General features: G+C 44.4%; 2 protein-coding genes across 2 annotated transcripts in view; both read left to right on the forward strand.

Moving 5' to 3' along the window:
* LOC106746171 (kielin/chordin-like protein) overlaps positions 1–1,097 on the forward strand; it is a gene marked incomplete at its 3' end in the record, with an annotated part of 39,314 nt that extends 38,217 nt beyond the window's left edge. The window contains 1 exon segment of the mRNA XM_014622424.1: positions 1,063–1,097. Within this exon segment, the coding sequence (XP_014477910.1) occupies positions 1,063–1,097 (35 nt within the window).
* Positions 1,098–13,209, forward strand: LOC106746172. Its single transcript, XM_014622425.1, has 9 exons — positions 1,098–1,254; positions 4,013–4,107; positions 5,102–5,335; positions 5,991–6,440; positions 9,845–10,092; positions 10,827–11,008; positions 11,616–11,744; positions 11,853–12,044; positions 12,311–13,209. The coding sequence occupies exons 1-9, from the start codon at positions 1,101–1,103 to the stop codon at positions 13,207–13,209; spliced, it is 2,583 nt and encodes an 860-aa protein (XP_014477911.1). The 5' UTR covers positions 1,098–1,100.
* The last annotated feature ends 617 nt before the right edge of the window (positions 13,210–13,826 follow it).

The raw sequence follows: 13,826 nt of genomic DNA on the forward strand, positions 1-13,826 counted from the left end.
AAAAGAGCGACGCTTCGTCAGTCGCCTCCGACGTAGCTTTACTCAAACAAAACGGACCGAGAGAAGACGGGGATACGTGTGAGCTTTTCAGGTGGAATTGGACATGAAATTCGAGTTAAAATTTGAACAAGAGTCAACGCCGATATTTTGGAATTCAAATTAGATTCTACGTTAAAGTTGGATTAAAGTCGGGCTCAATGCTTCACGGAGTTACGTTCGTTACACTTCATTCGGAGTTTTGCATGCTCGGATCATTAGTCTAACGATGGATTATTATTGTGATATATTATTGCATATGATTCATAGAACAGATCGTATAGACCAATCCTGACCGTCCTACGAATCGCCACATTTTCTGCAGCTGATCGATTGATTTTTGTACACACTGAGAGAAAAAATATCTAAAATATAAGAAGTATTTATACGAATAACATATGACATATATATATTTTTTTATCCTGAGAATATTTTTTTTCAAATGAAAAAATATGCACTTTCTTGAACCTGTAGCTTCAAAAACAATTATTTATTCTACATATATATATATATATATAAGAAAATTTAAATTGTAGTAAATATGTTATTAGTGTTCGCCGAAAAATATTTCTCATTGTTTAGATATGTTTTTCCTCTCAGTGTACTACCGAATACAGATGCCACGATTTCCCACTCACGTAATCAGCGGTATTTAAAATTACAAGAGACGCTGCGAAAGACGACACGCCGTGGGGTTGACCAGTGGCCCCACTCTGTAACTTTTAACGACAGTGTCGTTATCGTTACTTTGTCGTTGCGCAGCTTTTCCACCGTATATTATACCCGCGCAACGACGGAGCAACGGCGATATCGTCGTTAAAAGTTAGAGAATAAGCCTAGACGCAGAAGCTCTATATCGCCGGTCCGCCGGATTCACCACACCCTCTGCTCGCGTCCCCCGGATAGATACATCCGGGCATTCGAGGGGAGTCGCGAATATCCGACGCAACCGGGAGAGCCAAAGAAATCACGTTCTTTTTCTCGGGTTTGCCGTTCTCACCGACCCCACGCAAATGATCGTCGCAGGATGTCGCGTGGGCGAGCGCACTTACGCCGAGGGCGAGATGGTCCGCGACATCGAGTGGAAGGCCGCATGCGACAATTGTTTCTGCGCGATGGGCGCCGTACGGTGCGTTCCGCTCGCGTGCGCGCCACCTCTTCAGGACTGCAGCCCGATCGTGCGGGAGGGACAATGCTGCCCGTCCACCTACAACTGCAGTGAGTTCACGCAAGTTCGCAATCAGGGTTGTTGTCCTACGCCTCGCGCAGCGCACACCCCGCGGGGTTCACGCCCGGATTCCGCTTTCCGCCGAATTACGCGCCGAAATTCCGCATCAGCGTCATCGCACGGGGGGTGCCTCCTGACGTTTTCGGATCGTTAGCGGACACACTCTGTACTGCAATGCTAGGCGCCACGGGAGGAAACGGACGAAATGCGACAGACGAGAAGTACCGTCCCTCTCTAATCGTCGTATTCTGTTCCGCTTGAAAATATCAGCTCATTCAAATCACCGTATCCGTAATCTCCGCGCAATCTCCGTAATTGAGGAAAATGTATTGTCGGAAAAGAACTGGGCGAATAAGGAAAAAAAGCGGCAAAGTTCTGTGCAATGAAAAATTGTCAAACTTGCGATTCGAACGCGGTCTTTCACAAGTTTGTTGGTATATTCGGATGTTCGTAGAAAATCGTTGACCAATCAGAAATCACCATACGGAGAAGGAAATAGTATTTATGCTACCTGTGCGGAGAAAAACGTTTCTTTGAATTTAGTACACGTGTTTGTTTGATATAATATAGTATAATTTGTAATATCAAATATTTTGTTCGAACGATAATGTTATTCTTCCGCTAGAATGAATCACGTTGTTTGATGGGAAAAGCAGTATTGTTTAGAGAAAATAATTTTGTTAAATCTAAGGAAATCTTTTTCTCCGTGTATATTCCGATGTACTTTTGTTAACATAGCACCTGGCATTTCAGTACAACCTAGAGTTCAGCGATAGGTAAACGATACTGAAAACTGTCGGGGCCCGGTCATTTTTTTTTCATAACGTCTCACCGACGGAGCTCTTTTATGCGTAGCGAACGATTCGAACGAAATAACGTCATGGTTGAAAAGTCATTCGACTAAAACGAAAACAACGTGTTTGAACGCGAAAATATCCGCGTAATCACTGAACCGTGCTGTTTTCCGAGCTGCCCGGAATTTGGATGATTTTTTAATTGCCGTGAGTTGAATTCTGCTGTAGCGCGCAGTTTTCGGACGCTAAACTCCCTCGAGATTTTCACCTTTTGTCACTTGGACGTGGAAACGATGATTTTCACGCGGTAAGAAATCAGAATACACACACACACACCGTCTTTCTTTTATATTTTGAAATTCTGGGAATATTAGCTCGCGATGCCGTATGTGACATCGATAGAAGTCGGTCGCAGCTGACGCTGGATCGAGTTTCGCGCTCGGTTAAGTACAAAAATATTTTACTGAAAGCGAAAATATTTATTTGATGCATGCCGATGCGGCAGGGAATAACAAAACGCCCGCGTCGTCAACAAACAACGTCTCGTCTTCGGGTTTAAAAATATTTCATCGTGGGGTATTCCCCGCTCGCGCGGGGGAAAAATAAAATATCTCGCCGCGAGTAAGCGAATTATAACGCACCGATTCTTGGAAGCGAGAAACATCTGCGAATTAAAAAGGGATTTAATTTCCGCGTGAGAGCGTTTATTCGATACAGTCAATATGGCAGCTCCGCGAGCGTGATAGCCATCGATATTAATATCGCGGCGGGTAGAAATATGCGAACGAACGAACGAACGAAAATCGGCCAGTGACCCGCGAACGCCGACTTAAAAGCGCGTTTCATCTGCCGCCGCTAACAAATTTCCCCGATGCTTTCGCGTTTCATTTCGAAAGGGAGATTAAAAAAGGAGCCAAATGCGCTGATATGCGTGCGCAAATCGTCATTTTCGGTTCTCGCTAATTTCACCAATGCGAATTGGTGAACCGTACGACGCACTCTTTCATTTTCCACGTCTCGCCTCTTGAATTCTTCAACACGACCTTTGAAGAGACGTGAGACACTTTTATCGAATCGCCGCGGAAAAAAGTCAAAATCTATCTAACGAAAACGCGCGGTGCTGCATTTGTCTTTGTCGATTGTTGCTTATAAGCGCTTGAGAATCGCTTCGTTAAGAAACGTACAGTCTGTCCAATAAGAGTGTGACCGGATGAACTTCGATTTGAAAACCGCCACATCGGAAAATTTTGAACGAGCAAGTAGGACTCTTCCTCTACGACACGTTATAGAGAGGTTATTGTCCGATTTTTGCTAAAAAACGACGTATTTAATGAGTACCGGAGTGTAGGTTAGACCGAGGCGAATCGGATCGAGACAGTTGTCGTTACTTTTTTGCTTCAATTCAATTCTTTGCTTCATGAGCGCGGAAGAAGCGCACGGAGGTAACTGACGCGATAAAACAGCTCGTTCAGGACAAAAAACTAACGACAACTGTCTCAAAGCTTATATTGACCCTCCCTGAGATCCAATTCGCCTCGGTCTACTTCACTGACGATTTATATGCCAAGAAGACGGTCGAAATTTATCAGAGAGCCATTCGTATCATCTGCCGAAAAAAGTGGTTTCAAAGTAAAGATAAGGAAATTGGATCCTTCAAGAGTGCGTCCTTTAATGGTGGTGATTGGATGACCTACAAATAGCGCTGCAGTACTGATTGTGTGGTGCATATGTGATTTTTTTTTTCATTTTTTAAAAATAAATAGTTTAAAAGTTACATTGGTCACGCTTTTATCGGACAGACTGTACTTCAATGAGAGAAACGCGGTTGTGTGAAAAGAAAAAAAAAGGGGGGGGGGAATAAATCAGGCTTATTTCCCGACACCTCTTGATCACCCACTCAGTAACGTTACGCAACCTAAAAAATCGCAAGGAACTGACCGATCGAATCTTCAAGGCGGTGGCATCGAGGTGAAGGCCATCCAAAACTACGCATCCTACGCCTTCATCAGCAAGGACTACGCCAAGTTCCGCAAGGAGCCCAACTTTGTCGTACGTTTGCCCCTTTTTTATACTAAAACGTATAGGTCCTCATTGTGGCCTCAAGCGTGGACCTCGTTAACGATTATTTAACGTCACCTCGTTTCTCGGCAAGCTATGCCAAATAGTTCGAAACTGTCGCCTCGCCCGAAATAAGCCTACTATTCTAAATAGTTACTAAATAGGAACGGGCGTGCGCGCGCGCTAGATGATCAAAGTTAGAAGCGTGGGAGGGAGGGGGTGATTTATGTACAGTCGGTGGAATTTAATTAATGAGATCTAGCCGTAACATTGATTATAAACGCGTTAGACGTCCGACTTAGTTCGGGAATTTCGGAACATTCCTTATATTGGATCACGAGGCGCGATACGAGTTTCGGATCGGGTGATGATGTATCTATTATGGACGTATTGCGTTTATTATTAATGGATGACGTCGTTAGGACTGAACGCTACTTATGTTACGGGAATTCGTATCTCTCGCGGGATACACGGGAATCTACTTAGACATCGGAAACGACACACACGGCGCGACGGACGGATCGTCACGATTCTTGAACGAGCGCGCGTCTGTCACGTGCGACAAAAAGACGTCCGTTCCGAATTGCCGAGTAAACGAGACCCGACGTTCTCTCTTTTTCTCTCTGTATTTCGGAATTTACCGAAGCTTATTTCCTTCTCGCGGATTCTACGCCCCCGCGTGTGCTCGTCCGTTTTGTTTATTTCGATTTCTATATTGCGACATCGAGGAATGGAATTCTCGCGTGTAATTGAGCTCGGTCAGCAAACGACGCTACGACGTCGTCAAATTGATTCGATCGATCGAGTTACACCGGGCGGTCTTGGAGCCGCGCGTGTAGACGGAAGAACGGTTTCGCCTTGAGAAAAAAAGAGATGGTAGAAAAAAAATTGAAAAAGAGAGTAAAAAAAGAGGTTAATAAAAGGTCCTCTCGCGTGAGCCGATCCTGCTCGAATTTACGGCACGAATCTGTTATTAATTGCTCAGCCGACGATCGATCAATCTACGTATCCGTCCGTCGAAGGACGAGGCCACAGGGTGGTCGAGGAACAAGTTAGCACCGGCGCGATCGATCTCGAGGAGGATTCGTCTGTCGCCACCTACTCGACCGCTTGGCCCTCAACCATGGAGACCGACATCATGGACAATGAAATCTTGATAGGGACGGTGGACTACAAATCGACCTTGGAAGTGACGACTGCCGCGATCTCGACGAACGAGGTTTCGATATATTATACGATACACCGTATAACCCGAAAATTGTATCGATCGCCCTACACCGCGAATAAATCGCGGATTAATATAGAAATATCAATATCGCGGCTTTAAAAGTAATTTTACATTCGATATTTATATATATTTTTTTCTAATTTGTATCCGTTTCGACTACTTAGTGTTCTCGTTTTGTGAAGATTATATTTTCACCGAGTCAGACTTGGCCGAAACGCTTCGGAACAATAACGCGTTTTCATCATTTTCGACATTAAACCGGTTTGTAAGGATTCATCCCTGATTTGTTTATTACAACATTGTACTACCTGCTTCGGCTAATATTGATAATTCGAATTTTCTCGAAGCCAAGTTGATTATTTATTTTACTGTAGAAAATTGCAGAACAATTCTAAATTGCATATAATCGTGACAAATCGTTTTACACGATAGCAATTCCACAAACATCGTGGTGAGTGTAGAAATGTGTGTTACAAATTGAATAAATTACGTCGATAGGTTAGTTTTTTTTGTTTCGTTACACGCGGAAACGGTTCGCTACGTCGAAATGTTGATGCCCGGCGCTCCCGCGAGAACTCGCGAAAATCATAAATCCGATCGTAAATCAATCGTCGTTAACGATTATTTGTCCCCGTTCGTTCTACAGTTATCGAGTAACACCGAGTCGACCGCGTTCGAGCCGACGTTGGCGTCCAGCAAAGACGCTGATTCCGTCACTGATTCCTGCGCGACGTGCTCCGCGAACACGCTCACGGACTCGACAATCGCGGCGACGACAACGGAGGTGGAGGATCCATCTAACACGGACGGCACGACGATCTCGTCGCCGGAATGGACGACGGTGCTCCCGGAATTAACGCTCGATAATGGGAACGATGAAAACGAGGATACCGGCGGGAGCGGAGATAAAAACGCGAGCGAAAATGAGGACCGAAACGAACACGGTTCTACGGGGATGACGGGATTGAAGGCGGCCGAGAAAGCGGACATAATAGAGAAAAACAAAGCTACGACGCATCCTTTCGCAATTTCTACGGATGCCGGGCAGGCGTTTGTCCCCGACGTGAAATCGCCCGAGAACTCCACGCTCGCCAAGGTAAGAGAGGGTAGGAATAATCATCGGGCTTTCTGACAAAACCAGCAAACGCCGACGAGACATTTTTTTTTCCGAAGCTAAGCGTGGAGTCGAGATTTTACGAGGGGGAGGCTTATTTTTACTCGACAATCTTTCGGGTCATGACAGATTAATTTTCAAAACTTCCTCAGGCTTCTTTCTAATAATAGTAGAACAGCAATCACACAGAATCGTGGTTCGAGATATCTATTTTAACCCCTTAACCTACAACTACGGGCATAGCCCGTAGTAGATGATCGGCCGAAACGTGAATATTACGGGCATAGCCCGTAGTAGATGATCGGGCCAAACGTGAATATTACGGGCATAGCCCGTAGTAGATGATCGGGATTTGTAGAATATTTGGTAAGGGATGTAATAATTGTGGTAGATGCAAGTACTACAAAAAGTTTATTTATACAAAAATCAGTAATACAAAATTAATAATCGGCAATGGTGTGATATAATTCAAAATATTCTGGTAGATGTAAGGGAACCTTGCATTTCTTACACTCCCACGTTGTTTCTCTACGTTTTTTATTTTTCTGGCAAACTCTACAAGGTTTGGACGGTCTCAATTTTGATGCTGTTGGGTCGATGTGTTTGGGAAAATGATCCCAATGCTGCGCGTGCAGTCTCTCTGGCATATCTCCGGAAGATAATTGTCCTCGTTCCCTATAATTCGGTTTTGGCATATTCGCTAATAGCGATTCGGCTATGTTGATTCTATAGTCAACGTAACATTGTTTCTTCCCGTTATTTATTTTCTTGCATAAAATGTAAGAATTAAAAAGGCCAATATCGAAGAGATAAAAAAAGGCTGCCTCTCTTATGCCAGGAGTCATCGTATAGTCCCAGATTTTTGGACTATTTCTTCTTTCTTCCCATGTATAATCGTATGCTTGTATACGATTTCGGCCCGAAATTTTCGAATCTAAATCGTAGGTTAAGGGGTTAAGTAATCATAGACTTCTATAAATTCGTGTCGCTTCGTAAAAGGAAGCTTTTCATTTAACATGTTGACTGCCGTACTGATTGTACGAAAGCTTATTGGTGATCGAATTGCCAGAAATGCTGTGAATAAATGGAATTCGAGACGCGAGCGTATGTTTCATTGGGTTTCTATTCTAGCCGTGCAACCGATTTGTATTAATTATATTTCGTGTATATAACTTGGTAAATACGCGGTAAAGTCATAACGCCGGTCACCAATAACCGATTACGGCACACAGAGTTAAATATTATATTTATACGTTCAATTTCCATTCATCTTGCGGAATTGACGTTTCGAGAGATTGACGAACTCCCCGAGTCGAAATTTCGGTTCTACGTTAATCCTGCAAATTCCGTCGAACTCGAAAGATTAATGGAGAATCTCGAGATAATGCACCTACCTCGATGCTGCAAACGACCTGACTGCTCATTGATGTTTTCTCCACGTTGAAGCTCGAAGAAGATAAATATAGCACTCTTATTTTTAAGAATTATTTAATATTCGATTATCTTAATATGGGAAATAGATAAATAAAACACCAAATTTCACTTCTAAATATTTTGGGTTTTCTTCCGGCCGTGAGAGGCTCTCAAAAGAGCCGATAAAAAAAGCTGCAAAAATAACAGTTGTTTATGCCCAATAATGCTGCGTGTGTAAAGAGAGAATTTAAATTTGAACTCGTTACAATAATAACAACTCCATAAACAGGAGCAGCAAAAGGAAATTGGTGGATATGAAAAAACAACGGTATTTGTGATCGAAGAAGCATTATTAGAGGCAGAAATCATTATTAATATATCACTATTTTCGAGTATTACATTCTAAAGTCGATATTCGTAGTCGTAAATTATTTGATTGAGAGCGCATTTAATTATAGATTCGTACTCGCAAACTATTATTCAAGAATTAATATTACTTGTCACGTAAAATAAGCACAAGTACAGATTGAAGAATAATCGAAAATTTATGAAAGTATAATCGTCAGGTTGTAATTTATTAAATGATAACGGACTATGAACGTCGACCTAAGTTTCGACTTGGATATTTCCGTATTCTCGGAGAGTTCGTCCGTTAAAACCGAGAATAATAATTGATCGGTATAATGATTGATTTTTGACACACCTGGAAATGTATGACGTAGCGTCACTCGCTGCCCCGCTTCTTTTCGTTCTGCATCCTTCTCCTTCGTGGGATTAACACTGACACTCATTAACACTCGCGTAGATACGATTTGAGAAACGCGTGTTAAGTAACACGGCGCCGACGAGAGGGCGTTTAAATGCTTAAAAATCTCCGGGAATAATTAACACACCGATACACGGACTCCGCGTTGCGTTATGTGTTCATTGTCCGCCGACTCGAGACGTAATGAGACGGTCACGGACGGGTATGTGACGCACGAGAGTATGTAAACAATCGGTAAGACGGGTGACCCCTCCATCAATCGCAACCGTAGTTGCCTGCCAAACAATGGCGCGTGTATTCGGTGATCGAGAAATCACAACGATCAACACTAAGGCTCGGTTCCCCCCACCATAATTTGTTATTGTGCCGAATCCAAATTTAAGTTTCTATAGACGCTTAAATAATATTGGATATGCGTTATTTTGTTCCCTCATAATTCCTTCCCTTTTCACACCTACTGAATCTCGAGATCTTATAGAAAGAGGCAAATTTACCGTTTTATTCCTACCGATTTCTTTATTTATGTATGTGTTAACTATTTAATATTCACTTATCTTCCATGATCTATTTGCAGTCAAGTAAGCTACATGATTGATACATTGATTATTGAAGCTAAGAAAAGATTAAATGTAAATAGAGTATCGAGATAACGGAATACATTAGATAATTTTGAAACAAGTCCTTCTTTAAGCCTCGACGTGGAGAAAATAGCGATGAAACAGCATCAAAGGACAATAGGGCTTGTGTAACGTTATGTATAGGATGTCCGTCTGTAAGTGGGATAAGTTCAAGGTTCAATATACCGGTGTTTGTCGATAGGTACGTATACTTGCAGATCAGGCGATTCTGAACAAAAGAGTCCTTTTGCAAATAACCACGGGAATTTTTGAGTTATTAATCAAAGAAGCCTATATGACGCTCACTTTCAATAATCAACATCTCGGAATTTTACGTGGTGGTTTACAAAAGGACTCTTTTGCTCACACTGACCTAAACTACAAATGTATGACCCACTTAGCGACAGATACTCTATCGTATATCGTGATTGGTCCTTCGATGAGGTTCGTTCGAATAAAACAAATTTGAAACATCTTCGCTCTCCTCGTCGGGACGAAAATCCTCAGGAGATAATTCCGACTGTCTTCGCGTGTCCACCGTAAAATAGGCGCGAGCGTGTTCGTTACGATTAAACACGCGTGTGACGCAGAGGACAGGGGCCATCGGTAAGAGACCCGTCACCAGTCCATCGTCGACGATACTCATGCCGGAGGACATCCTGGTGATGAACGTGACAGTGAAGACGAATGTCTCGGTGGGTCATATACAAGGTGTCACAATAAATCCAATTAAATCCATACTGCCCGACGTAGAAGCCATTCTGAACATCACTCATCGCGAAAAGGGCGAGGATTACGATTACGACTACAGCGGACAGGCCTTGCTGCCGAACGTTAGGTGATTGTTATCATATCTCGATTCGTCATCGCCGTGTTGTCAACCGCGCGGGATATCGTCACCGCCGCGACTTGACGCTTCCCTTTTCCCACCTGGTGATGAACCGTCCGCACGGAGTGAGAGAGATTTTCGCTCGAAAAATTTCCGAGCCTCTTCATAATTGCGATATTTTCAGAGCGCGCGCGCGGGCAGGCGAATATCGACGGGTGCACGCAGTCGATGTAATCGACAGTGCGTTTTATTTCTTTTTATTACACACGGCGCGATGTGCAATCAATTTTTCACGCTTATAACGCTGGATCGCTCGCGTGTGTGTGTTCTTTTTTTTCTGTTTTTTGGACGGCGTGAGTTTCGGAGAATGCTGCTTGGTAACGTCGGGAATGAAATTGATATCGTTTGTCGAAAACAACTGATTGATGCCGATTTATGGCGTTACATTTTTTAACGGCGGAAAATGCACGGTGTACCGGTCGGTTTTTGTAATCTGCAAACGGCTATTGTTTTCTCTCTCTCTCTCTCTCTCTTTATACGCCGAGTTTATTCGCGATACGTTTTCACGCGCGGGCGATTATTAATCCGAGCCCTAAATAATGACTGATCCTTCGGGAGGAATCAGGATCTACTTTTTCTCCGTTAAAACGTTATCGGTGTTCCACGGCGTTCTTTCATCGGTGTTTCCGCGCGGAATTCACTCGCATCGCGTTAACGGAAACACTGAATTTCGGTCATTGCAGGATAATACCCTTCGTGGCGGCGGACGCATTGGTGAACGGCAAGGACGACGTATCCTCGCCCGAGACTGGGTACTCCCCGGGCTCGGTGGTAGTGGCCTCAGAGCTACGACCGACCGATGCTTCCGGTTTTTACGACATTGCGACCCAGGAGAACCGATTTAGCCCGCCCGTAGAGACCGAAGGTACTTTATGACTTTCTGCGCGCAGTCAAATGAGCGGCCTGGATGCAAAGGCGTGCTCGGCGAGAAACTTTAAAAACGAGAGCTAAAGTGCATAAATATATGTATCAGAAAACAACTCACTCCCGAAGCGCCTGCGCTTCTTTAGGTCGCTTAATTATTTTTAATCGAGCCATTCGCGTTTTAACGAAAGGAAAAGGAAAAATAGAGCGCTGTTATATTGTTGGTCACGTCGTATTTATTCATTGCATTAAAAGAAATATTGTAATACGGGAAGTGAAAAATAACGATACGTTATATGCGTTTTTAGATACATTACACGGTAATTTTATAGAGAAAGCGGAATATTTACTATAACTGTGCAATTCTTTACGCCGGAATATCACGGAGCTACGTATGGTTACGTCAAAAATATATCTTTTGTTATATTATCTACTGTCGTTGACAGATTGAAGTCAAACGGACGATTTATTATCCGTTTACTTATTATTAGGGGCAAAAATGAGTTGGGCATGTCATTAACTTGGTAAAACTCGTCCTCCCTTTTCTCTATAATGTGACATATTTCTGATAAATAACGAATTATAAATAGTGAAACGTTTGTTCGCAGGTGGCTTTGTTCCCAGGGAGCCCTCGTATTTCGACGTTCCCTATCATTCCACGGACCTGAATCTCGAGATCGGTACCGGAGTCACCGTGGTCCCGGCGCAGATAACGAATCCGCATCGGAAAAACGACGGTATACATTCGGCACTTTCTCGATTAATCGTCGATCTGCTGTGAATATCTTTTTTTTGAGCGTCGCATTACGACTCGCGTCGCTAATCGACACGTCCTGCCTAATTAGACCTGTCCAGCAAGTGCCGCTTGGAAAATATGGAATACCGTCACGGCGAGATCTTGCCCAGCACCGCCCTCTGTATAATCTGCATGTGTTACTACGGGGAGATCGTGTGCTCGTCGGAGAAGTGCCCGCCATTGAAAATCGGTTGTCGGAGGATCACTTCCGAGGGAAGGTGTTGCGGAGAGATCGTTTGCGGTACGTCTCACTATCGCTATTAACAATCGCCCCCGACTGCTCGTAAGAGCATTGACAATTACACAATAACTGGCTATAATTACTGAATTAACAAAAATACGGTCACACAAACGAATAATTGTAAGCCTTTTTCGTCACTTGCGGATCTGATAATCTTCGATCATAATAATTTTGTTATTTCAACGGTCATATTTTGGTTTAAAAGTACGATTAAGAAAGTATAGCGATTAAAAAGAGCACGATTACTAAATGAAGCGAAATCACAGTGAAAGCGGACGAGTCGCCGACGGTGGTGCTGAACCGCGCCGGTGCCACTGCGCCTTCCCAGCGGCAGCCTACGGTTTCCCCCGACCCCTTTCGCGACGTCATCAAGACCGAGCCGGCTCCCGACCTACCTTCCTTAATCGAGGACATGATACGCGGTATCACGACGTCCAGGCCGACGACGTCCGTGGCGGCTTCGAAGACTCAAGGCTTGGCAGGCAATCACCCGTCGAACTTTGACTTCATGGAGCAGGTGCCGCTTATACGGCCACCCTTCGATTACGGGGGAGGAACGGTCGACTCACCTTTCATCTCGGGGATCAAATACGACGCGTCCTCGAAGGACACCGTCTCGTTAACATACGAATCGGAGGATCGGTTCGTGAACCGCGAGAAAGTCTTCGGCACGTTCAATCGCACGAACGACGACGACTCGCGGCACGGTCTCCGTCGAGGCGGCAACGAGCAGAAGCGAACGGAGAGCGAGGATCGCGACGGGAAGCACAGCGAGTCGGAGAACGGCTCGTCGACCGTGAAGACCGTCAGGGACGATGTCTTCTCTCTCGACAACGTCCTCGAGCTGCTGTTCTCCTCGAACACCACCGCGACCGAAAGGACGCCTGATGTATCCCCCGTCAGTGGCGCACGTCAGGAGGCTCCTCTCGCCGTCTCGTCAACGAGCGAGGAGGGGTTAACCGAGGAGACGGCGGCTGTCGAGACGTCTTCGAAGGTCCTCGACAACGAGATACCGACGTACGTCGGAAGTTTGCTGAAGCTGGCGGGCTGTAATATATACGGGCGCATGTATCGCGTTGGCAGAATCATCGCGGAGCTCTCGAATCCCTGTCTGGAGTGCAGGTGCGCAGAAATCGGCGTCCAGTGCAAGCCACTGAAGTGTTGATCCGACGCCGGTCTCTTGTCTCTCTCTCCCTCTCTCCCTTTCTCTTAGGAGAAACCACCGGGGGATACAATGTTAAAAGAACACTTGCGAACGAGACCTCCCGGGTTGACACGTCGATGAAACATCCGGCCGACATTATGTCAAGTCGAAATCATGTGGAAATCATCCCGCTGAAAATTTCCAGCTGGACTCCCTAATCGTGCAAGTCCAATCCATATAGGGTATTCAAAATCCATGTGAGAATCCGCATGGAATCCACTTGGGACGCAAATCTCCAGAGGCAACCATTCCATGTGAATTTCCTATATGGATTCCCATCTGGCTTTTTTTTCAACGGCACGATTTAGTATTTGTAAGACTTCATCGTGATATTTCAAAGATATTAACGATTTACCCGAGTCGAAATTTAGTCCTACATGAAGTGTAGTTTATAGTTCTACATTGAGTCTTCGAAGGTCTTCTGTTATGCAACCATTGATGCAACAAGTGAAAACGTTATTTCCGTTTTCTTCACCTGAAAACTCGGTGTGGAATTTAATATTTCAACTCGGGCAATCGAATATATATCGTATCCATATCAAGTTCATACGTGGATACAGGACATTGTGACGACTAGC

The sequence above is a fragment of the Dinoponera quadriceps genome, unplaced genomic scaffold (genome assembly GCF_001313825.1).
Source record: "Dinoponera quadriceps isolate SergipeBrazil2010 unplaced genomic scaffold, ASM131382v1 scaffold566, whole genome shotgun sequence".
Taxonomy (NCBI): Eukaryota; Metazoa; Arthropoda; class Insecta; order Hymenoptera; family Formicidae; genus Dinoponera; species Dinoponera quadriceps.